Source organism: Theobroma cacao, chromosome 2, assembly GCF_000208745.1.
Source record: "Theobroma cacao cultivar B97-61/B2 chromosome 2, Criollo_cocoa_genome_V2, whole genome shotgun sequence".
In the NCBI taxonomy this organism is placed as follows: domain Eukaryota; kingdom Viridiplantae; phylum Streptophyta; class Magnoliopsida; order Malvales; family Malvaceae; genus Theobroma; species Theobroma cacao.
The window spans coordinates 40,043,472-40,068,974 of record NC_030851.1 but is presented as its reverse complement, the minus strand read 5'-3'; the positions used below and the strand labels follow the sequence as shown (position 1 = coordinate 40,068,974).

At 34.0% G+C, this 25,503-nt stretch overlaps 5 protein-coding genes and 1 long non-coding RNA gene across 8 annotated transcripts; 2 read left to right on the top strand and 4 right to left on the bottom strand.

Moving 5' to 3' along the window:
• Positions 2,928 to 5,456, bottom strand: LOC18610371 (photosynthetic NDH subunit of lumenal location 2, chloroplastic). 2 transcript variants are annotated; one of them, XR_001926793.1, is made up of 3 exons: positions 4,837 to 5,456; positions 3,457 to 3,656; positions 2,928 to 3,365 (listed from the first exon to the last, which is right to left on the bottom strand). XR_001926793.1 is itself a non-coding variant. In XM_007045979.2 (2 exons), exons 1-2 carry the CDS (start codon positions 5,341 to 5,343, stop codon positions 4,626 to 4,628), a joined length of 606 nt encoding a protein of 201 aa, XP_007046041.1. In that variant the 5' UTR covers positions 5,344 to 5,445; the 3' UTR covers positions 4,402 to 4,625. The 2 variants fall into 2 exon arrangements, 1 of the variants encoding a protein (XP_007046041.1); XM_007045979.2 differs by lacking the exons at positions 2,928 to 3,365; positions 3,457 to 3,656 and adding an exon at positions 4,402 to 4,724 and having other exon boundaries at positions 4,837 to 5,445.
• Positions 3,044 to 4,378, top strand: LOC18610372 (casparian strip membrane protein 1). Its single transcript, XM_018116231.1, has 3 exons — positions 3,044 to 3,379; positions 3,492 to 3,615; positions 4,039 to 4,378. The coding sequence occupies exons 1-3, from the start codon at positions 3,057 to 3,059 to the stop codon at positions 4,252 to 4,254; spliced, it is 663 nt and encodes a 220-aa protein (XP_017971720.1). The 5' UTR covers positions 3,044 to 3,056; the 3' UTR covers positions 4,255 to 4,378.
• Positions 6,215 to 8,564, top strand: LOC18610370 (uncharacterized endoplasmic reticulum membrane protein C16E8.02). Its single transcript, XM_007045978.2, has 4 exons — positions 6,215 to 6,680; positions 7,804 to 7,866; positions 7,988 to 8,059; positions 8,157 to 8,564. Exons 1-4 carry the CDS (start codon positions 6,321 to 6,323, stop codon positions 8,271 to 8,273), a joined length of 612 nt encoding a protein of 203 aa, XP_007046040.1. The 5' UTR covers positions 6,215 to 6,320; the 3' UTR covers positions 8,274 to 8,564.
• On the bottom strand, positions 8,181 to 12,459 carry LOC18610369 (cytochrome P450 704B1). 2 transcript variants are annotated; one of them, XM_007045977.2, is made up of 6 exons: positions 11,164 to 12,459; positions 10,829 to 11,044; positions 10,435 to 10,731; positions 9,955 to 10,347; positions 9,560 to 9,760; positions 8,181 to 9,358 (listed from the first exon to the last, which is right to left on the bottom strand). In XM_007045977.2, the coding sequence occupies exons 1-6, from the start codon at positions 11,488 to 11,490 to the stop codon at positions 9,179 to 9,181; spliced, it is 1,614 nt and encodes a 537-aa protein (XP_007046039.2). In that variant the 5' UTR covers positions 11,491 to 12,459; the 3' UTR covers positions 8,181 to 9,178. The 2 variants fall into 2 exon arrangements, with proteins under 2 accessions (XP_007046039.2, XP_007046038.2); XM_007045976.2 differs by having other exon boundaries at positions 9,955 to 10,341.
• LOC18610368 (NAC transcription factor 29) lies at positions 12,543 to 14,024 on the bottom strand. Its single transcript, XM_007045975.2, has 3 exons — positions 13,694 to 14,024; positions 13,302 to 13,582; positions 12,543 to 13,200 (listed from the first exon to the last, which is right to left on the bottom strand). The coding sequence occupies exons 1-3, from the start codon at positions 13,857 to 13,859 to the stop codon at positions 12,793 to 12,795; spliced, it is 855 nt and encodes a 284-aa protein (XP_007046037.1). The 5' UTR covers positions 13,860 to 14,024; the 3' UTR covers positions 12,543 to 12,792.
• LOC108660757 lies at positions 18,056 to 19,923 on the bottom strand. The gene is made up of 3 exons (XR_001926431.1): positions 19,677 to 19,923; positions 18,562 to 18,695; positions 18,056 to 18,366 (listed from the first exon to the last, which is right to left on the bottom strand). It is a non-coding gene; the product is annotated as an uncharacterized LOC108660757 (long non-coding RNA).

The window sequence follows — 25,503 nt, the reverse complement described above, 5'->3', positions numbered from 1 at the left end:
TCCCCCCCAAACTCCCATTCCTGTTACATCATAAACCAGAATCAGTCTTCCCTCCGTTTGTAATCTCATCCATAACTTTGGGGTACTTTCATTTATCCATCTTAACAACTTTAGCATGATCAATTGAGCAAATGATCTGTCAATTTGTTAGTATTGGATAGGCATCAAAAGACTTTCCCTAGGCATTGAAATAGATCAGCATTTTCACCTCTCACAAGCTAATAGTTTGCCTACATATTCCTAGCCAAAACATTTCAGATTTTCATCAGTCGTGTAAATTTCTCCAAATAGTGGATCAGCTCCTAATCCCTTATCCTAAACTTGGAACTTGGAACTTGGAAAGTGATAAGGTTTGTTTCCAAAACAATCTCAAAAAACTAGATCGAGGGTCTGACTAGGATTGCAGATTACGAAATATATGCTTTGTTAACATAAATATTTGAACCAGGAGGAAAGAAAATCACAAACATAAATATGGGGCAGGGACAACGTGGCAAATAAAACTACTCTGAGCTTATTAGGTGATTGATAATAACTTTTAGGGCTTGAGTATGCTGACTTCAGGACCCATGCAGTTGCAGTTGTCACATTCACTCCCACAATGCCTTCATGAATGTATATGTTAACCTCATTCTTGGTTATATGCACCCACTGTTTTTTCAGAGTACTCCTCTCTGCAAGAATACATCATCAAACCTCCATTTGCATAGGTCCTTAAAGAAACAACCAACTCTCTGATGAAAACATTGCTGTTCTTTTCAGCAGAACAAAGCTAAAACGTTTAGCTTTGCTGCCTAAAAACATACTCCATACATATCTGGTCCTCCTTTTAGTTCCAAAAGTTCACTCCTCAGACTCATTCAGTCGTTTCTCCATTGCTGAATATCCATGCTGGCTTTCTTCATCTAAGGTCTTGCATGTGGAGATGAGGTAAAGTAGTGCAGCCAAGGATGACTTGCCGGCTAGGCTCTCTCTCTCTCTCTCTTCCATATATATCATAACTATAGCTTATTTTCAAATAATAGATTTATATGTAGATGGCATTTTTTTTTTCTTTTTGGGACATCTGGATTAATCTTTTCAATGAAATACTATTGGGAGATGGAGCATATTTTTGGTGGAGATAACCGGCAAGTTGTCTTTGGCTACAATTCTGCCTGATTTTCGCATGTTAGATCTCTGATGATAATAAAACTTGGAAATGCTGAAGATGGAGCAGCACTCTCACATGACAATAATGGAGGAGAGGTTCAAACTATATGTGGCAGGGTCAAAATCGTTATGAAGTAAGTTCCCATCCTTGCATATATGATCTAGATATAACATTTCATTCCTTTAGCACCTTTGAATGTGAATAATGTATCAGACAATTGCCTGGTATTCCTATAAATGGAAACTTCATCATCATAGCATGACTATCCAAGAATTGCTAGTTAACCAAAAGTTTAAAGAAACAGAAGAAAACATAGATGGCATTTTCTCTTAGGTTAGAGGTTAATTCTGCAGTTCCAGAATGTTTCTCTATTGTATTCATAGAATAAAAGGTGCCAATGATTAAGCCTTCAACAGGAAATATGTTTACATTTTCTGTGGAACTGCAGTGTTAGAATTAAAATCAAGGCTCAAGCTGTAAAGACTTAATTTGATCCATACTAACTGTTTCCAAGTGAATGGAAGGAAAGAGGCACGCACATAATTCAAAGGGATCAGTCATTACTTTTGGTACAAGGACATAATTGCATCGAGTCATGCCCGACCCCACCTTTTCTCTTATTAATGCTGATACAGCTCGGACATATCATTCTCAATCACCCTTTTGTTCTTTGGTAAGGGAATAATTAAAGCAATTAGCTAGACTGAAGGGTCATTGCAACAAGTTGCAAGATTGACAGATTTTAGCTGACTGAATATAGAATCTCTTGCTACAGACCGAGAGAGGTTTGCTAGAAGCACGAGTGACGTGACCCTTTTCACTTGGAATGCCCTTGTTACATCTGTGTTGTATGCTTTGCTGTAACACATCATGACTGTGATTGTGAATGTTTAGGACATGAAGTCAACAAATGAACCCAAATAATACGGGGAAAAATGTTTCTGGATTTTGACAATTATTGTTGGACATGTTTCATCGCTGTCGGTCCAGATTTCCCTACAGAAGTTGCGGTAAAAGCTGTGAAAAAAATAGGACAGCTGACTGCTGAGCACAAATAGATTGCAATCGCATTCCCAAATTTAGCTGGCTACACATGTGACATTGCGGTCTGACGGTACTGGGAGTCAAGACTTGAGAGGGTCCATCCCCGTGTACAACCTACAGAAAATCATTCATTATTATTAGGCTGAGATTGGACCAAGTTTCCCTATAGATGGGTTGCAGCCATTCAGTCGTTTACAGCTACAGAAGTCCCATGACATAAAGATTCATCTTCCTTACGTGTCTCCTTTAGTTTAGCACACCATAAATGTGAATATATGGGAAATTTTAGGTCTCTTGGGTACGACATTAACATATCAGAGTAGTTAATAATGATGGGGACTGCAAGTACTTTTAGACAACAACATTGATTAAAATGATTAAATGTGTATCTATCCCTCCCTCCTTTGTGCAAATCACAGTGACTCTAGCATCCTTATGCTTCCCTTGTAGTTGGAGTTGGGATCCACAGATTAAATTGCTTTCTGCACCAAATTGGACATGGCAGTATGTAGGAGGAGCTTGTTTTCCAACAACAGTACCGAATTAGCCAAGCATTATGCTGCTTGTCATGGTATGCCACTGTCCTAACTTTGCTTTAGTCTTTCATAGACGCAAGTTTGAGGCAAGTAGGAGCAGGTAGGAATAGGATTTAAGAAATTAATGATTTCATCATCGTAGCTAGTTTATTAAAGTGAGGGTCATGCATCTTATCATAAAATGACATGTGACATGTTACAGAAGCAAATGCCAATTATCTCAAGGTCAGCAAATTAACCTAATTCCCACTTTGATTGTTTTTTACTGGTGGATAATTCTAAGAGAAAAATCCAGATTTGCAATGGCCTTGAAGTTTGTATAAATGTACATATCTTTCACTCTGCTCTATCTAGCAAGTAGTTCCAGCCAAAATTATTCTAAATTTTGGAGATTTTCAAAGAAGGCAACACAAATCACCAAGGGAATGAAGACAGGACCACTTGAGTCTGGTGAATCATCCAGTGATGCAACCCCGGCAAAATTGATGATCAGTGTGGTTGCTGTACTAGACTTCATGCTGAGAATCCTTGCTGCCGCAGGAACACTAGGGAGTGCTATGGCCATGGGGACTACTGAAGAAACAGTTCCATTATTCCCTCAATCCATCCTATTGAATGCCGAATATAGTGATCTTCCCATGTTCACGTGAGTTACTACCGTCATGATGTGCCCCATACATGACTATGACACTTGAATTCAATTGCAATGTAAACGAAAGTTACCTAATTTACTTGGTTGGCATGTCTATATTTGACAGGTTCTTTGTGATCGCCAATTCAGTTGCCTGTGCCTATCTTGTGCTTTCTCTTCCCCTATCTTTCTACCACATTATCAGGAGAGCAGCCAAAAGCAGTCGGATCATCTTGGTCATGTTTGACACGGTGAGGATAATGAGCATTGATTTGGGGCATCATATTTGTTTCTGTGCTAAACATATAGGCAAAAAGCAAATCATATGATTCAACTAAGCTTATTTGATTTGATAATATGCCCCTCAGAGATAAAAATCAACTGAAAATTAACTAGGATAAAACTACCATTTCATTTCATAGTTTTTCACTGTTCAACCTGAACAACATACACCACTCATCAGAAGCTGCTGTTTCCTAAGATGTTCAAAAAGCACACAAAGCAAATGCTCAGAGCATTTCCTTTTCTTCTTCGTTTTTTTTTTTTTTTTGGGGGGGGGGGGGGGAGGGGGGTTGGGGGGGTTTGGAGAGGAATTTATAGAAAAAATTAAAATAATTATATGTGTATTTGAGGAATCTAACTTCAAATGAAACACATTCAATCTAATTGTACAGGTAATGCTGGCCCTGGTCACTGCTGGAGCTTCTACTGCTGCAGCCATTGTCTATTTAGCACACAAGGGGAATGCTAATGCCAATTGGTTTGCAATTTGCCAACAATTCAACTCCTTCTGCGAACACACTTCTGGATCGTTGATAGGCTCTTTTGCTGCAGCATTTGTGCTCATACTGATAATCATTACATCAGCCATTGCTAGCTCTCAATGGTGATCCCAAATAACAGTGAAAGAGTGCATCTCTATGTATATATCTATATATTTTCTAGTTTGAGTCTGTATTTGTCTTGCTGGTTTGAGGGCTTTTATTTAATCTAATATTCAAACTTAGTCTGCAACCAATCCAACTTTAAATCATAACAAATACCAAAGCAATTCCCAACTCTCATTGATCATCAATTTTATATGAACAACAGCTGCAAAAGAATAAATACGTGTCCTAAAGAGTTGAAAATTTGCTTGCCGAAAGTATACTGAATGAAACTCTACAGTTCCTGATCGTACTGCGAATCAAAGTTATGGTCACATGGAAGCAACTTGCCAATTGCTGACCATATACTCCATCAGGGCTCCAGTACCTTTGTACTACCCCAATAATGCCACTAAATCATCTATGGATTTCAATGTCTTCTCGTAGTACAAGTATGATTCGTATACTTTTGGTGTGCGAACGTAATAATCAAACTAGTAGAATTAAGAAAAAGAAAAAATCACCCATTAATTCAGATTAAAGGTATATATATAGTTTCACTAATTCAGATTATTGAATGCAAATGAAAGATAGCTAGATGTATACCTCAGCCATGTTATCTACCAATTCATTCGCTGTTTTCACATATTCTTCCTTTCGAGCTTGGGGCAATGTGCTCATAGCATTCTTCAAATCCTGAGAAAGATAAGCCTGCTTTAGTCGAATGTAAAACATGACATACCTCCATGACATGTTGTCCAACATCTCTCTCATGCTATGCAACCCCTCAGCAGTTTGCTTAATCCTAGCGGCAGCATCTTCCGGCGACAGCCCGGGCTCGAAAAACCGTTCCCTGAGAAACGAACGCGTGCCCCAATTCTCTGCTACTGCCACCGAGGTGCCATGCAGCCCCAGTGCTGCTAGTGGAGTAGCCAGAATTGTTGTGACAAGTTTTCTCCGGTTGGTACTGGTGGTCATCACATCATCATTTTGCTGGGATGGAAACGATGCTCGGATTATGGGGATGGAGGGTTTGTTGCAAAGGTGAGTTTGGGGGGCTGTGAAGCTCTGGCTGACATGGATGAGAGCTGTAGAATTAGTGAAGGTGCTCATGGTTTTTGGATAAAGTGCCAGATCATTTAGGATAGGTTGCTTTGCATGTGGAGGAAAGTGTGAGAGAATGGATTTTTGTGGCAGGTTTTGGTGCTGACCTAGTTTCCCCTTGATCCAACTTGGACCTCAGCTTTTTGGGAACGTGGCACTTGTCATCTCGTAGGATGTGACCAAGCTCAAAAACAGAGTGAGTGGGCTTTCTCATTAGGTTTATCTCCTTCAAATTTAAATGGTTAGGTATGGGCCTCCCATCACACCTACCATTTTAAAAGAAATAAAAATGAACATTACTTATTCTATTAAGTTAATTTTTTTTAAAAAAATAATAATCATATGATAAAAGTGATTTTAGACGCATAACATCACGTCAAAAATTAAAAAAATAAATAAATAAGGTGTTGCATCAATTTCACGTCAGACAAATAATACACTGCACAACCTATTAAATTATCGTGACACTTAAAATTAAAGTTTATTTTCTCTTGTTTTATAACATGTAGTCGCATGTATTATGGACTGTCCAATCTCCATAATACCTTTTTCATGACAAGCATTATTATTTACATTAATGTTGCATAAACATCATAGATACCATCAAATGTGATCCATCTAGTTGCATGAGCATGAAGAAATACCATTGAATGTGATCGAAATTTCCGATTTAGAGTCATTTATCTTAGTTGGTATCAGTCCATATCTTTGGCAAGATGTTGGTGTAGGTCATTATCTCAGTGGTGCATAGTTGTTTGAAATAATAATACCAAATTATGACTAAATTAAAGAAAAATAGAATTTTTACTAAATGCTTGAATTTAGATGCCAAATGGCAGCCACCCAAGTCCACTCTGATTTGGCCCTTTATAAAACAACTAACCTCATTGAAAGAACCCAACTTTCGGTTCCTATAGCTTCCAAGTCGTCGCCTTTAAAAAACAAACACAGTAATTTTCTCGGGAAAAATCTGCAAAGAAAAGAATATGGGGATCAAGATTAAATTATTTGATCTGGAAAAGCACTTTGCGTTCTACGGTGCATACCACAGCAACCCAATAAACATAGCAATCCACATGTTATTCGTTTGGCCGATCTTCTTCACTGCTATCCTCATTCTTTGCTTTACTCCTCCTCTGTTTCATCTCCCTCACATCGATTTCTCTCTGTTTGGGAGCCACGTTGCGTTGGTTTTGAATTTTGGGTTCTTGTTTGCGTTGATCTATGCTGTGTTTTACGTGTGTTTGGACATCAAAGCTGGGACCTTGGCTGCTCTGCTTTGTGGGGTTTGTTGGATTGGTAGCAGCTTTCTCGCAGCTCGACTTGGGTTTTCTCTTGCTTGGAAGGTACAAAATTTTCTCCTTTTTTCTTGTCTTATGGATTTTTTCAAAGCTTTTGCCTTTCAAAAACAAGAATCCCTTTTTGTGTTTTCCTTATAGAGAGCTTCCTATGATTGAAAGAGAATTTTTCTTTGGAATTTTGCATGGAATTTTTTATTGGAAATGCTTATGATTTGGTTTTTGGTCAAGTTCCTGATCGGTTCAGTCATACAATGCATTCTTTTCATTTAGATTTTCATGGAGGATTCTCCAGAGTCCAAAGTCCAAGCTCCATAGTCTTAGCATTTGACAAGCACAACTTTGCTTGCAAGAAGACTACATAGTAGGCCTTTGAAAGTTCCTTCAATATTGGAGCACCTTTATTCTAAAAGAACCAGGTCTTCTAATGCGTCTGTTTCTGGAACTATCCTTCGCAATATTTTAAATGATGGCTTGACAATTTGGATCACTCTTGTGGCTTACAATGTGAATTGGGGTTTGGAATTTATTCCAAAACATAAAAGTTTATCCTTTTCGCATGCTAATGGATTCTTTTGTTCCTGTTATTCCTATACATGATAGTTTGGACTTAAAGAATATTGCAATTTGGCTTTATTGGCCTCTCTGCTTGACTTGGTAAAGTATACAAGAAAGATGAGAATATAATGAGTTATATCACTGCTGGATAGTCTTAATCCATTTACCATTCACTTAAGTAAAGCTTTTGAATCCTTGCTTAGTGTGTGTGAGCGAGAGATGGGCAGGGGTGAATGCAGAAGTATGATCTAACATTCAGATAGCAGCATTCTAGAAAAATAAAAGATGTATAAAAGGGTGTTAAACTGTCATTAACCTTGGATTGCATTGAATTCTGTTATTTTTCCAAATCCCCTTGTAAAACAAACATTTCCAAACAATTATAATTAGTTGATTGTTTTGACTAAATGTGGATTGGCTGTTACTTTTTCATTCTGCCCATCTGTGGTTGCAGGGCCATGTTCTTGTTGGTTTATAGCAAAAGCAATTCACATCTACTCTTGTTTCAATCCATTTGTTGTTTAGAACTGTCCTTCCTTGATAGTTGAAATTTTGGCACTTGCAGTTTCATTTTGTCTTGATTTTGCTCTGATTGGGTTGACACTAATCTTAGGTTGTTCTGGTGGTTCAATTAGTCTGTTGGGCTGGACAGTTCATTGGCCATGGGTTCTTTGAGGTAATGAGTTCTGCTCATTGCATCTATTATACAAACATATGTAAGCACATACATACACACACAGAAAGTTAATGCTTTTCAATCATATTCACACTCCTAAAATTCAATTTATATGCTACAGAAACGGGCACCAGCTTTATTGGACAACCTTGTTCAAGCCCTTATAATGGCTCCCTTCTTTGTGCTATTGGAGGTAATTTCATTTTTTTTCTTTAAAAATAAAGAAAAATAGCTGAAAAAAACTATTGATCTTCACAAATGGTCTAAGTTATTATCGTCTTGTTCCTCAGGCTCTTCAAACCTTCTTTGGTTACGAGCCATACCTAGGGTTTCATGCAGTTGTTCAAACAAAGATTGAGGCTCAAATCAATGACTGGCAAGAAAAGAAGCAGAACTTGATTTCTTAGATTCTGCTTCCATTGACATTAGCATGCAGGGGATTTCAGTGAGTATAGAAGACACAAACAAACTTGTAAATATGCACACTTTATCTGTCATCATGTAAAATCTGATGCTAAGCACTTTAAGTGGAATGTGCATAAGCTTGTAGCAAGGACCGGATATGTTCACAGTAAACAGTTTTCTCAATAATTGTAGCTGAAATAAACTGTTGCACTAGTTTTTCCTTGATGCTTATGGATTAAGCTCCAACTAGGGAATGCATAAACTAAAATGTGTGCGAAGTGTTTTCTCACTGATTCGAATATTTTAACTCTATCTTTCACTGAGAAAGGAGGGGAACTTTTGAGCAGTTACATCCCCAATCTGGATTAACGGAAAACATACTAGGCTATCTTTTTCCGTTTGCAAAAAAATATGAGCTTCGTTTTCATATTATTCTCTTTCTTTTCACACTTTGATTTTTCCTTCTTTCTTTTTCTTTTGTCAATCTGCTGGGAGATATCAAATGTTTAATCTCTGATTTTCCAGAGTTGGAAGGATTTGCATGTTGAAACCATTGCTTTATTTTTCACTTACTCTTTTGGTTTTGACATTTATTGATACATGGAGCTTGTCCCTTATAGACCATTACTGCAACATGTGTTCTCCATCTCTCATAAATGATTCAGCAGTTTAATAATGCATCTGGTCTCAGAAGGGATAATAACCTTTTGCCCTCATCAGACCAGTTTAGAGGAGTCCACTTATGAGGAGTCCAGGAGTACATATCCAATGTTCTATCTTTGTACGAAAATCAGATTGTTAACTGTCTTAGTTGATTGCTGATTGCTTGCAAAATCCAAGTAAATTTTGTACATTATTTGGACAATATGTAATGGTTAACTTTTAACTGGAAGTACCATTAGCCACTTCAAGATTGTCTGGCTATTGTGAGCTTCAAACCATGCTCCATGGATAGAATAGTCATCATCCTGTAGTTTACTGGATGATCCGGCACCAAACGGAATTTGAAAAATCTACATGCAATGGCCAATGCCATCTTCATTTGGAGATAGGCAGAGTCCTTTCCAATGCATATTCTTGGCCCTGCCTGCATAGCACCAGAAAACAAGAACCAATGAGACACCCTGATCTAATGTAAACTTACAGCATTCTTTGATAGATTTAAGAACTCCCATAGATGAATTCTTTGTAAAGAAACAAGAAGTTCCCAGAGTATTAGTTCAATCTGCATTTTTCCTGGTTGGGTGCATGAGGATTCATCCAAAGATGAAGATCTTTTGCATTATACCTGAAATGCAGTAAACTTGAATGGAGATGCATTCTGAAAGTAACCCTCTTTGAGCCATCTCTCAGGCTTGAATGAAGCTGCATCAGGGCCCCAATTATACTCCATCCGGCCCATTGAGTATGGAACATAAGTAACCATTCCTCCTGCTTTTACTCTGGTTCCATCAGGCAAGACATCATCCTCCAAGATGCCCTTGGGATCCTGTAATCATCCAACTATATATACTGAGTTATAAAACCCAAAATAAAAAAGATCATCTGCTTTCTCCTGGGCACAATTTTTTGGTTGTTGGAATCGGAGAACTGCTCTAGTTTAAATCATCATTGAACCTTCAAGAGCCCTTTCCCAAATGTTTTTCATTGTTTATCAACTGAATTGGAGAAAAATTCCCATACCTGAGGAACTGCCGGATATAAGCGGAGTGTCTCTGTGATCACTGCATGCAGATAATACAGTCTCCCTAGTGAATCATAATTCAACAGACCTGCAAATTGTGCTGCTCTTCGATTGAATGATTCAGGGTCTTCGACATCAAACGGAAGCAATGAAATCTTCTCCTCTCTTGCTTGCTCTTCTTCAAAAGCTTTGAGGTCTGAGTAAAGCCTTTCAGCTACATTAGCGTGTCTCATTATCATGTATATGGCCCATGTCAGAGTTGTAGCTGTAGTGTCACGGCCAGCGATCACAAAGTTCAGGACAACATCCCTGAGACTCTTGTCAGTTAAATTGCTTTCTGGGTCTTCACTTAGCTCAATAAATCTTGACAGTATGTCATGCTTTATCTGATTCTTCCGTCAATAACAAAAGTTGCTTGGATAAGAATACTGGGAAAAGAAAAAAAAAAGAAACCTGAACGTAACTTAACTTCAGTTTACCTTGCTAGTTTTGCAGGTGTCCCGAGTTTCATTTGTCTCTGCTTTCCTTCTCCTTATGACATTGTATGTGAACTCGTCAATGACTTTGATGCTCTTGCCAAGTAGAGCTTCGGAGCCCACATTGAGAAATCTTTTCAATCTCCACAGTGGGTCAACGAACCGAAGTGTCACAATGATGTTTGCAGTATCAAAAGCCTGAGCAAAGCAGTTATCTGGTAAACTGGGAGCCAGGGTTCCAATTTCTACACCAAACCCAACTTTGCATATGGAATCCAAAGTCATCCTCATCAACAAGTCCTGAAAAACGGTGTCATTTGTCAAAGCATATGAAAAGAAAACCCTGACAGCACTTGGAGAATTCTCTAAATGTGGACAGAAATATTGTGATAGTCACCTGCATGTCTATTTCTAGGTTGGAGAAAGAAGCTTGATTTAGAATAGAATGGAGCTTTAGACTATATTCTCTGAAGACTACAGTGCTGAAATCCCTCAAATTCTTGGAAGCAAACTCAAAGCTAGCTGTCTTCCTTTGCTTTTTCCACAGCTCACCATCGACATTGAAAATCCCATCTCCAAGCAGCACTTCCATGTAAGAATGATACGTTTCACCCTTTCAATTTAAGAAACAAACAGGATACCAACCTTTATATCTGTTAACCAATATACAGAGAGAATGCAGTCCAACAAACCATGGAGAATGAATTAGTCGCTGAGTAATGAGAGCTTTACCTTGGGGTAATTGGCAAAGTTGGTCTTAAGGACATGTTCGACATTAGCAGGATCAGCAATGTAAGTATAAGTTGTAAATGGCATTGGAACTACTACAGTTTTGGATTTGGACAGGTATTTGACAAGCCAATCATGCATTCGATCATAGTTCATGAATTGTTCGATCGATGCTCCAATGAACGGCCATGTTTTCGGGCCTTTTCTGTTCCTCTGGTTCCACCTGTAGGTGAAGATCCATGAAACAACCATGCAAGCTAGCATCAACATCCCCATGTTGCATCCATCTGGGGAAGAAAAAACTGAGAAAATACTCTTTTCTTCTTCCATTTTAGATTAAAAATGAACAGAAAAATAGAAATGTAATTTGTTGATGAAATGACTTGTGGGGGAAATATTGTTTCTTATAAGGAGTAAAGCAAACAGGAGCCAGGTTTGCTAAAATGTAGATAAGTTGTGAAGCTCATGAATTAACTACTACTTTGTCAACAATCTTTGCATGCTATAGCTTTTAAAAAATGTTTCACTTCTTTTGCATCCTTACCCTTATCTACCCAAAGTAATTCCTTCATTCTTAATATGAGGATGAGTGCGCAAGATACATACACTTATCAAAGCACATAAAAACCAAGATGTCAACAACATAAGAACTGTGCTGATCACTTGCCAATGAAACTAATCTCCTAAGGTTACTACGTGTACCTAAACATTTAATCCAATGACAAGTGATACCTCGTTCAAAACAGAGTTAAAATCTCTTTTGCGGGGAAAAAAAAAGCGTATAAGGACAGCAATGCCTAAGCTGTATACATAGATATAGTTAATGAGCAATAAATGGCAATGCTATTCCTATGTCTATGATACTGACTCATTCAAAGAATTCAGCGGTCGGATTAAGCTTGTTCAAACAGAATTCTCTTTGTCCAGGTGCCACGGTGTGACGGCAGAATCTGAAAGTCTTAGAAGGAAATATCAGCATCAATGTGCAACGACAAAGTAGCCCATGCATGCAGCAATTCTAGACGCAATCATCCACACATTGCTTTCCCACTAGGGTCTTTTGACCATCCCACCAACTTTCCAATCAATTGTTCTCTTTTTGGATAAGTGATGCATAACCCAGCCCCAAAAAGTCTGCCAATGGTTTCAGATCAAAGCTTTTTATCTTGAAAAATATCTTCTTATTCTCATCATCTATGCTCTATGCCTATCTTTGCCTCCCTAACTTCTTTCTTTCTTCCTTGACAGGGCCTAAGGGGCCTGACTTTAGGATAGATTAGAAGAAATAAAACAAGGGATTATGACTTTATCAGCAAAAATACTGCTTGGAATATTCAATATTCATCCGATTTGCCTCTTTGACATTGTCTTTGGTCTTAATCAAAATCATCAATACTCATTCAATACAAATACTTATATTAATCATTCTAAATTTATAATTCTTGAATATTGAGATGGCTGCAACCTATATCACAAATTTAATCATCTAAAAAGATATAATCTCTCAGGCAAACATTTCTTTCTTCTTTTTTCTTTTTTACAAGTTTCTTAATGGAAAAGGGTGGTCCATTTTCTTATGTGTCTAGCCAATCCAATATTTTCTTTAAGGTGAAAAACAATCTAACGCAAATCTCATTGCTGAAACTGATACACCATGGGATTCATGCATACTTGCTGGTATAGGTTCCCACTCAGATTCACTTGAAACTTCCCTGAATCAGAGTATTCGTAAGGTACTTCTCCTAACTGAAGTTTCTCAACATGGTGGTCAGTCCCGGTATTGCCTATGTTGTTAGGGAAATCAAAGCTGGAATTGTATGTGTTTTCACTCAAAAGATGGGAAATTGAACCCATGTAGTCCAATTCCAGTAGATGAGTAAGTGAACATGTCCTCGGAAATTTCAACATTTGTTGGCTTTCACTAGCATCATTTGAGTACCCTATCATCTCAATTGGGGTATTTGATTCTTCCACTTTTTGATCCAAAACTTTCCCTGAATGCTTCTTCTTGTAGATTCTGCACAGGACCCAATCATCCAGCTAAAAGAAACACACAAAAAAACGCAAAGCCATATGGTCAGCTTACATACACCAACAACATGATCGGCATCCTGGAAACAACCAAAAGATAAGAAACTCACTCTCATGGATCCATTTTGCTTGCTGATTTGCTTTCGGGAATCGCTCAATCGATATTCATGCATAATCCAGTCAGTCTTGATACCCTTCGGTGGCCTGCCTTTGTAGAACACGAGAGCTTTCTTCACCCCTACGTATTTCGAACCACTGTAGATCGCTTTGTCTGTCCCGGTAGCCTTCCAATACCCTGAGACAGTAGCCCTGTTGGGACGAACCCCATTAGGGTACTTCCTGTCTCGAGGGCTGAAGAAGTACCATTCGTTTTCACCAAATCCTGCTTTGTCTACAAACCATGAAACCAAAGAAGGAAACAACATCGTTCAGCAACAAGGGGAAACAGACATGATTGAGCAAAATACAGAGCAAACCAAAGGGTATGTTTTTTTAAACTAACCAGGCAATTGCCATGGATCAAATTTGTAAATATCAACTTCTGGGATTATCGAAACAGGACATGGCCTTGATTTGGCCTGGTTTCTGAGGTAATACATGATCAACTCTTCATCCGTGGGGTGGAACCTGAAACCAGGAGGAAGGTCAGAGCTGGCTTTTCCCTCCATTCTATTGCTTCTAGTCCAAGCAAAGGGTATTTGATATTTGTTTATACTAAAGCTAAAACAGGATAAGAATTGGTGAAGGAGGGTCAGGAGGAGGAGGAGGAGGAGGAGATGAGAGGAGGACAGAGAGACAGAAGGGTGTTTGAAATGTTTGCAAAGAGAGGGCTAGGCCTTTTATCTTTGAAGGATTTTGTCCTATTATTCTGCGCTCCAATGGAGTTCGATTGGCTGATGACTTGACTATCAGACAAAACCTCGTATGGTAATCAGACTGCCAACACTAGCAGTGCACGTGGACAGCACATGCCACTCTCTCTCTGTATAGCTGCTTCCATTGACTTCTTATGCTGGGTTCGTTGCACCACCCTTCGGAAAAGGTCGAATAAAATTCTTCGGTCTTTATTACAGTTTCCTTAATTCTTATATTTTAATAAAAATAATATTACTATAAAATATTTATTAAATATATAACATAAAATTATAAAATAAATATAAACGAGACAATAAAAAAATTTTATTCAAAAAAAGAAAAGGCTCTTATTTCTTTGGGTATACATAACAAGGATAATACTTAGATTTTTTGTATCTATTTTTCTCTTTATTAATTAGTTTTATTTTTTATGCAGTAGGCTGTCAAAACAAGAAAGATTTCGATGAAATCCATAAAAAATGTTAGAGATAAGATATGAGTTTATTAATAAGGACTTTTTCTAATCATATATTTTTTTTTAATTTTAAATTTTTGGTGACGTGAATTGGTCATCTACCAAATGGTTTTAAAAAATTTGTATTAAATTTTTATAAATAAATTATGATTTTACATAACCTTTTTAAATACTATAATCTATCGAATTATTTTTTAATTAACATTAATGTACAATCAATACTATACGTTCGGAACACTACATTTTAGTTTTTTTTTAACATAATCTCTCATAGAATATTTTTCATTTCTTTCTCTTCTTTTCATAGTGTTTTATTGTAAACTCTTTTCATCATATTAATCTTTTATCAAAATTTATTTTTATTGTTAAAATTAAATTAGACATGTGTAATTTTAGTTACATATAAAAAAATTCACATTTATAGTTATATTATTTAGGAAAATTATGATATATTTAAGAAATTATCTTATATATTTATGCAAAAAATGGGGATTTGAGTTTTTTTTTTTTAAGAAAAAAACAAAAACAGTCAAAACATGGAAGCAAAGCAAAGCGAGTATGCTGTTTTTTCTACTCGAGCAATGGAGATGGGAAGCACTTGGGGCGGGATGGGGCATCAAAAGAATGCTATCAAAACACTTAACATAGCGACACGTGTTCCTTTCTAAAGTAGTAGACCAGGATAAGCATAGCAGAATTTGTAGAAACGGAGGCAAAGATTTTTTAACTTGTGGTTCTTATCTTTGCCACGTCATCAATGGGTCCTAATTGGTGCTAATCCCTTTTGCTGATCGCCACGTATTCAATGGGTCCTAATTAATGTCACGTGGTGAAATCTTGATCCTTGAGTAATTTTTTTTATTCTAAGATCAAGCCACCACGTGGCAAGTTGACCATCAATCGTGGGTTTTGAGAACTTGGAGGGAATATTCTGTGAATCTCAGCCGTTGATTGGGGCTTTTTAATGAATTAGGCACGCGCAGTAGTTGTCTTTGTCGGTTTTATGACCTTTGCTTGTTTTGTTTTTAACCATGTGGATAAATTAGAATCAATGTCCAATAAGAGAGGATTTAAATTTATTTTTTAAAAATAAAAAATTAAAAAAATCTAAATTTGACTTTCGGATCTTCATTTTTTCTAAATAATAATTATTTATTTTTTAAATAAATGATAGATGTGAATCCACGTACTATTAATCACGAATAATTTTAAAAATTTTATTATCATGATGTTCGATAACGTCACGTATTTAATATTTAAATATAATACTTTATTTTATGCATTGAACTTAGTTTTGTGGTCCCATCAAAGAGATTCAGATTATGAAGCGAGTTACATGTAGGGGTGAGTAATTTGGTAGTTTGGTCCAATATAGCTAAAGATCAAATGAATCAAATATTTTTAAAAAATCGATTAAAGTCGATCAAACATTAATAAAGACCAAATCAACCAAACATCGAATTAATTTGATTTTGGACCAATGTACTAAAATTTTATCATTTTTTTTGTAAATTACAATATTAAAACTTATAAACTTCATCTATAGTTATAAAATATACAAATATTTTAAAAATTAAAAAAAAAACATTATATTTGTTCGTTCACTCACATAATTATATCTTTTTATATAAATAATCGAATTAACATTCAATATTCAACATAACAAAAGTCTAATATAATAAAATTAATATCCACGAAATAAAACTATTTAACACAAGACTATTAACCATCATAAATTATCAACTTGAATCTCCTCTATGACTTGGTTCTTCACATTCACTTATATAGGCTATCTAACAATTGAAAAAAAATTAAAAAACATAATTAAAATAATTTTTTTAAAAAAACAAAGTAAAAAAGATTAAAATGAAAAATTATGTAAAAAGTAATAAAATTTAACATTTATCTTAATTGAAGTGTGAAGAATGCATTTCTAGCCTTTTCACTCATCAATCATTAACAATGGAAATGGAAACTACAATCCCAATATTTAACATCTCTAAAATGCATAAACCAAAAAAAATTAAAAGAAATAAAGAAATAAAAATAAAAAAGTGAAAATATTAAATGTATATTATATTTTTTGATAAATTTAAAAATAATATATATTATTATATATATATATATATATGTATGTATAAATTAGTTTTATTTTTTGGTTGGTTTGATCTAAAAATTTTAAAATCGAGAACCGATCAAAAAATCAATTGAACCAAACATTTTAGACTAATTGACCAAATGAATCAATTAGACTAAACTGTTTTACTCAAATCGCATTTGATTTAGATGAGTAATTAGTCTGGTCTGATTTTACTTATCCCTAATTAGATCATGCACACTCATTTTGGATTTGAGAAAGGTGAAAAAAAGGAAATTGACAAAGACACTTATCGAATAACCGATATCAAAAATAAAAACTCTAGATTTCGAGGATTTTTTCCTTTTAAGAGAGAAAAAGAAAATGAAAATGAAAAGAAAGAAAGAAAGAGAGAGAGTCAATATAGTTTGAGTGGTTCCTCTACAATTTTTAGTAAACAATAAAGAAAAGAGAGATTGCGATTTGCTTTGGAGATGGGTGATTTGTCGAGAAAGAGAAGAGGTAGATCCATTGAGAGAGGGTATTTTTTGAAAGGGTAATGTTGAGATTATTTTTAATAGATGATGATATTTTTTAAACAAAAAATTCTTAAAAAGCTAACGTGTTTTTAGAAAAAGAAAAAAGAAAACTCCTCTTTGAGGCTTTTTCTGAAGGTTTTTTTTTTTTAGATTTTGTTCCTTAAAAAAAATATTTTTTAATAGCTTTTTAACATCTTGTTTGGCTTGATTTCTGCTTTTAAGAGGTAAATAAATTGAAAAAATTTGAACCAAACAAACACTAAAACCTAAATAAAATCGCAAAACATTATTTAAAATAGAATCCTAAAAATATAACACTATTTACTAATTACTCAAATCCATTAAATACTCGATTAAATGACTTAAACAACTAAAAACCATATAAAAAATTAATTTATATTTATTAGTTTACAAACAAAATTGATTAATATGGTAAAGGTTGTATTGAAAATAAAAAGGATATAGGTTAGAATTTCATAAATTATAAACTTTCGAAAGATTATATATAATATTAATTTATATAGGTATATGTGTGTGTGCACGTGGGCATGTAATTAGGTTCAAAAGGATATCTTATGGGTGATAACTCGAACCAAAGTTAGGTATTAAAAGTCTTACCCAAATTTGCTTCATAACCAAATATAAGGTACTCGAACTTTATGTTATCAGGTCGAGTACTCATAATTACTTGTATAATAATCAACTTGTTTATATCCCTAGCCCAAGTTATGACAATATCTTGAATGAATGACTGGAAACTTAGTTAGCAATGAGAATTTTAAAGTATGAACTTGTGTGAATAGAGAGAGTTGCATATTTACATGTGAGAGAAAGATATCTTTTGTCACAGCCCAATTCCCAGGCCATGATGGGCACAAGGGCCTAATGGGCTCAGCCTATTAAGCCAAAGTAAGCCTATTTATATAATCTTATATATTTCTTTGAAATCCAAAATTCATAAGGTTCAAATATGATTCCTTTGAAAACAATTCATAAAACCCCATTTTGCATTAAGAATAGCATCATCAACCATAATGTACATATATACCTTGACAAATGAATCTTAGCATTTCACAACAAGCATTCATATACACATAATTGGACCTTGACCATTAGCGGAGTCACTTTGGGTACGGTTGTTAATGTTTAGTGTCATGTGAAATCTACCGAGCAATGGATAGGGAGGAGCACCTCGTCATAGGATCCAATTACCTTTAATTCAGAAAAACCTAAAACATAAAGTTTAAAAACGTGAGTATAAACTCAGTGAGTGAACGTAGGAAAGGAACAAGTAGCGTTAGGGAAAGTTTAGAATCATGATGCACTTAAGTTCAAAAACAATGTAATTTAGTTTAATTTTTATTAAAACCTGTCATTTCAAATTTAATAAATTTATCCCTTAATGTTGAAAATCCATGACCAACCGTGAGGTTAAAGAAGTAGAAAATATGGCAGAAACCAAGCAAGGTAGTAACCATGACAGAAGGTTTCTCATTGCAGTGAGAGTGGATTCTCGCTGCAACAAGATTCTGGCGGCAAGAACCTTGAGAGTTTCTCGCTGCAATACAATTCAATTTGAAGATAATTAGCAAGATTTCAAGATTCAACATACAAGATTTCACATACATTACATCCACCTACTATATTCATAACTTTCACTTACACATGTATATATACATATATAAACATGAATACAACCACCTCACTCAGCCAATGTGCACTCCCTACTCGCACACTTCAATATCATCGTGTACACTCCCTACTCGCACACTTCAATATCATCGTGTGCACTCCTTACTTGCAAACATCAACAATATCTTGTGCACTCCCTACTCGCACAAATCAACATCACCGTCTGCACTCCCTACTTGCACACATCAATATCACTATCCACACTTCCATACCTCGTCATCACCGGCATGTGCATCCCCCACATCGCGCACACGCATGGTTATATTTATCACACAATATTAACTATCAATACGTAACATATATATTTATATCAACATCATATAAGGCACAATGATTCATCATATTGCACACTCACAACGTAAAACGTTTTAATAAAGGTTTGTTCCCATGTATAATTTTTAAGGAAAAAATCAAATAAAAATCATTCACACGCTTCGTCCAAATACCAATACATTTTCCAAAATATTTTCAATGCAAGTTCACTCATCCAACAAAACTAGCACCAACAAGGTTCTAATCCAAGTAGTTCCGAAATACCATTAAAACCTATTTTTATCAATAAACCATAACAACTTCAATTAAGTCATCAATTAAATCTAATAATTCTAATGAATTTACATTAGGCAATCTACCCTCTAACCTAACATTTAACCTAAGTTTCTAGTCTAATTCACAAACCCATTTGGCCAATTACTCTAATTTAAAATTTCATTACCTAGATAAGCTTGGAGGCATGAAGATCAACAAAAAACCTAATCTTTCCAAGAAAAATAATTTGAAAAAATTAGGAAATAAATTTGAAAATATAACCATAAATTTAAAATTTCTAAAAGTTGGAAATATATACCTTTCAACCTTGAAAATGAAGATTTGAAGCCAAAAATCCAAGTGTTGTTAAAAGTGAAGTAGAAATAGAAGATAAAGGAAAGAAAGAAAGATTTTTCTTTCTTTCTTCTTGGGTTTGGAAGTGCTGAAATTTAGGGTTAGAATTTGTAACTTTGGTGCACAAGGAGTTGGGAGAAGGAAGAAGCAAGAAGAGAAAGAAAATGAAAAGAAAACAAGGAAAGAAAATGAAAAAAAATTAACTTTTCATGGTGAAGAATGAGAAAATGGCGTGGGATGGAGGAGGAAGAAGAAGAAAATCTGTGGGAGAGGATAAGGATTGTCATGGCTTATAAAGAAAGGAGTCAAAGCTTCCTTGGGAAGCTTTGACCTAGTAAATGGTAAAATTATCATTTTACCCTTCAAGATTTTTACCCTTTTTAATTGTATCCTTGCATCACTCATTTAACTTCAATTTCTTTCTATTACCTTCTTTTACACATGTACAAATAAAGTATAAAGTTTGTACTCCAACGCGGTGTCCTCATAATATTTAAAATATTTATTTACTCGAACTATATTTATTTAATAAATATACGTGGGCCCCATTAATATCATTTTTCTTCGAAATTTTTTCTTTCTTGGTCTCCCCTACTGATATTGACCATATACCCCTCTTTCATGAAAAATTTTGACATTGAATAAAATATTAATATTTTAATATTATTTTATTAATAAAATATTATTTTATTTCAAAAATTTCCTCTTGTCTCCTTGGTACCCAAAAACCTTATTATGCATCAATTCACTTCTGAATCACTTTTTATTTAGCAAATTCTTCTCAAATAAAAATATTATTATTTTATTATTATTTTCTTGCGTGTGAAATATTTTATCCCAAACTATTCTTTTCATCTTTCATCATTTTTAAACATTATAATTAACCTCAATTGGCATTCGATAAACTTTATTAGTCACCATATCAAAGTACAGGGTATTACATCTTTATATTATATTATGAGTAGTATAGCACCTCTTGCAGCACATTTGGTATGAGGAATATCGTAACTATTCCCCTTCTATTCCTAGCTGTTAGTTATAACTTTGTTTGGTTAGTAGTTTAACAAGTAATACCAATTCTTGAGTAATATTTATTCTTTAAAATCGGTAAGAACTCCTTTTCAACTAAACTCGACCTTCCCCCTGGTATTATTTATTCCATATCTCATGGAATAGCTGTTAAAATTGTTATGACTAAATTACCCCTCTTAGATTTAGAAAATTACAACCTTATCTATATAAAATATATTTTTTCTTTCTCTTCCTTTTTTCTCTCTTTCTTTTAATCGCATGGTTCTCTTCCATGGTTTTTAGCTCCGCTAGTAGCACTGCCTCTCTCATCCACCTTTCCACTTACGTTACTCTCTTCCATAGTCCAGGTACTTGCATATTGTGCTCTTATTTTCTGTTGAAAGTGGAAATGGACTAAGTGTTGAATTATTTTATATTTGAAGTAATTTGATTTTATCTGACTTGTGTATTTCTCAATTTTTTGTTTGTGAGTCGAGTTTGTTCTCCTTTATTTCTTTGATTCATTGTCAATACTATAGATTATGCTTAGTGATTGTGATTTGGGTAAATTTTTTTTGCTCTTAGATTAATAAAAAATTAGATATAAAATGAAAATTAGAGAGATAAGTAGAAAAAGAAGAAGAAATAGGCAAACTTCAATCTCAATTTCTTTTTTCTATTATGTTTTTTCTGTAAGATTTTTTTTTTTGGTTTTGTTTTGTAGGGGTCTTGGTATTTGAGAGAGAGAAGGGAGAGAACGTTTCTTTGTTAGAAGAAGGTTTATTAATTTGGGTTAGTTTTGTAATTCTTTAAGCTATAAGCTGTTTTAGCAGTGCTAGTGGTAACATTAATGGTATTTGAATGTAGCTAGAGAAGCATGAGCTGCCTAATACTTGTATCTGCACACTTCTACCTCTTTTGTTGTTACTTAATAGAAAAATCTGTCAGCTTAAGAAAACACATTCTTCTTATCCTTCTTATTAATTTGAAAGGATAGATTATATGTTGAGTTAGTTTGTTATGGTTCATGAAAGCTTGAGGTAGGATGATGGAAGGTTTTGTTGTGCTTGACAAAAGTTTGGAGGAGCTATACTGATGTTTAGTACCGATATACTTAACAATTGAGAAAATTTTTCTTATAATGCTGGTCAAAATGAACCGTTATTTTTCTTTTCATTATCATTGTATTTGGAATCATGCTTATAAATGCATGAATAATAGTGAATGTATAAACATTTTCATTAATGGAAGAAAGTAAGTGGTACCTTTTGACTTATGCAATTTTCTGCTATATGCATGAATTTCCTCTGTTTCTGTTAGCAGGCACTTAGATACATGAATTATTTCCTTTTCTTTGCCTGTTTCTCTAACCCAACTGCACCACCTTTTACAAATAAAAACAATTATGATTAAGAAAAAAAATAAATACATGAATTCCCTTTAACAAACTTAGGCAAAGTATGTTGGAGGTATATTTTTTGATGGCTTCTCCTGGACAAGTTGTCAACATGATTTTGAGATGATATGCTAATCAAGGTATAACATCTTAAAATCGTGTGCTTGTTTTGTATCCAGGGAACTTATCCCTATTAACTTTCAAAAAAAAAAAAACTTAGGCAAAGTAATTAGTCAGTTACAAAGAGGAATAAGAATATGTGAAGGTTACTATAGCCTATTTATGCATTCTAATTATATGCTTATGGGGTTGAAATGTGCTCTTGAGGTCACTTACCCATACCCAAGTCCATTTTTTGATTGAAGTTGTTGTTGTTGAGCAGTCAATGATCTAAAATATCAGTTATATTTTCAAAAGATAAACACTAATTTTGCTGTGAAGGTTCAAGGATAAAAAGCTAACAGGAAAAACAGAGTTTCAACTTAACCTTCAATTCATCTTAATCTTCAATATCTTGAACCCATGCCAAATTTTTGGGGTATAAGAGTTTCAACTTTCAGTAATATTAGTTTACGAGAGGAAGTCTTTAGAATGTTAAATCTCATAAAGACACTTTTAGCTACTTAAATTGTCTTTATAAATGCTAGAAAAAAGTTTAATTTTTTTTAATTTTTATTAAAGAGGGATCAAGGTATAATCATTATTCATAATTATTGTGCAACTTTATAATGATAGTATAAAAATTTTAAAAAATACTAACCGTGCATATGTGCTTATTGGCATGAGTTAAGGTGATATTTAAATATATTGTGATAGACATCAAGTGAGGTTGATTATACAAATTAATCAAATAATTAAATTAATGAATACAATAATCAACATATTTATTAACTCTAAAAGAGCCACCCAAGCCCTAATTAATTTATTTTTATCCCCGCACTTGTCCTTCATCCTAACAGCTTACATCCAACATGCTCAATAAAACATATTGCTCACCCCATTTAAAGAGATATTTGTTAAAACTCATTTTTCACCTGATTCACTCTCATTTTTTAGATTCCATAGATTTCAACCTCTTAATTGAACTTTAATTTAATTTAGAACTTGTAACGTTGTAATCAAAATTGTCATAATCCTTGAATTATACTATAAATACAAATTGAATAAGGAAAAATTTATGATAAAGGGCTTCCAAATAAGATTTCAATTAAGGAAGGTAAAGGGTTTTTGGGAAAGTTAGTTGAAATTAAATCCATTATTTTAGGGTATTGATGCAAAGATACATACAACATGGTCATAAATTAATAATATTTATTTATTTATTTTGTTTTATTTTCTTACTTTTTATATGCCATATGGCTTTAATATTTTGTGTACATAATAAAATATATTAGAATATTTATTTTTTGCAGTCATGATTTGTTTGTGTTTGAGAAGAGATGTTGAATGGAGAAAAAGGTTATTAGCTATGTTTAAATTTTATATGAAGATTAGTCATGCTGTTAGTTTGTTCTTGACTTTATTGTTTGCAGCGTCGACTTTATGTACTTATAGGCCAAGAGTAAGATCTTATGCATTAGATTTTATTACAAATCGAGAATATGTGAGGCGACTTGTGTATGATAATGATATTTCATGTATTCCATAAATTAGGATGAATAGACAAACCTTTTTTAAATTATGTGAAATGTTAGGAAGTATTAAAGGGTTGAAGTCAACAAAGAACATGCTTGTAGATGAGCAAGTAACAATATTCTTACATATTATTGCTCATTATGTTAAGAATTGAGTAATTAGTTTAAATTTTAAAAGGTAGGGTGAGACAATTAGTGTGCACTTTCATAATGTTTTAAATGCAGTATTAAAATTTTAAGAACATTTGTTTAGAAAACTTAAGCCCATTATAACAAACTCAACAGATAATCGGTGGAAGTGGTTTAAGGTAGATTATTGATCTTATTACCTTTATAATTATATATACAAGACATCAATAGGTTTACTTATAAGTAATTCATTATATTGGATTTATATAATTGTTTAAGTGTTCTATATGGGACATATATGAGGGTCAAGGTGCCAAGTGCAGATAAACTTAGATATCGCACTCATAAAGGGGATATTGCAACAAATATGTTAGGCGTATGTACACTTGACATGCAATTTGTCTTTATTCTTCCTAGTTGGGAAGGATTTGTAGCTGATGGTAGAGTTTTTCGAGATGCACTGAGGAGAAAAAATGGACTTAAAGTGCCTCATGGTAAGCTTTCCTATGATAATAGGAAGATATTTCAAATTATGTACCATATGATTATTCTAATTAAATAAATAAATAACTTATTTAGTTTATTTTATATAGGTTGTTACTATCTAGTTGATGCAGACTATACAAATTGTAAGGGCTTTCTTACATTTTTTGGGAGTCAACGATATCATTTTAATAAATGACGTCAAGGCCATGAACCAAGCAATCCTAAAGAATTTTTAATATGAAATATGCAACTACTCGCAATGTTATAGAAAGGTGTTTTAGGTTGTTGAAAATGAGGTGGGGTATCCTTAGGAGTCCCTCATTTTATCCGATTAAGATACATAATTGGATTATTATAACTTGTTGTTTGCTTCATAATTTTATTATGAAGGAGATGAGTTTTGATCCTATTGAAGTTGATATAGGGGAATATATTCAAACCAACATAATAGTTGAGGAGGATTTTATAAGTACTATTGATCTTACTGATATTTGGAGTAATTTGAAAATGGAATTAGCAAATCAAATGTTTAATGAATGGCAAGCATCTAGACAAAATGATGATTGATATTTGTTAGGCTTATTGTTAATTGAAGGATTATTTTAGTGCTTATCTCCTTTGTCAGTACAAGTTGTGCTTTTTTTTAATTTGTTATTTGTGTTTTAATGTCTTGTCAATTGTTGTTTATATTGTACTTTTTATCATGTGAATAACTTTTGACAAGTTTTAATATATTATTGGATGTATTTTTTTATCTTTTATTTTTTAGCATTATAATTAATTTTTTATAATAAAATATTTGGTGTATGGTAGAAAACAATGTTTGCATCTTCAGCCCTAGTTTCTCAAAGTTTAAAGGGAACCAAAAGAAAATGAAATTATCATAAAGATGTTGTACTTATTTCAGCTTTGACTGATTTGCACAATATAGGAAAATACAATGCTGACACTGGTTTTAGAAGGGGCTATTTAATAGAACTTGAAAATATGCTTGCAACAAAATTACCGAATGCAAACTTGAAGGCAAAGCCCTATATAGTGTCTAGAATAAAGACTTTAAAAAAAGAATGCGCTATTATATATGATATGGTGCAAGGGACACATACTAGTGGATTTGGGTGGGATGATTAAAGAAA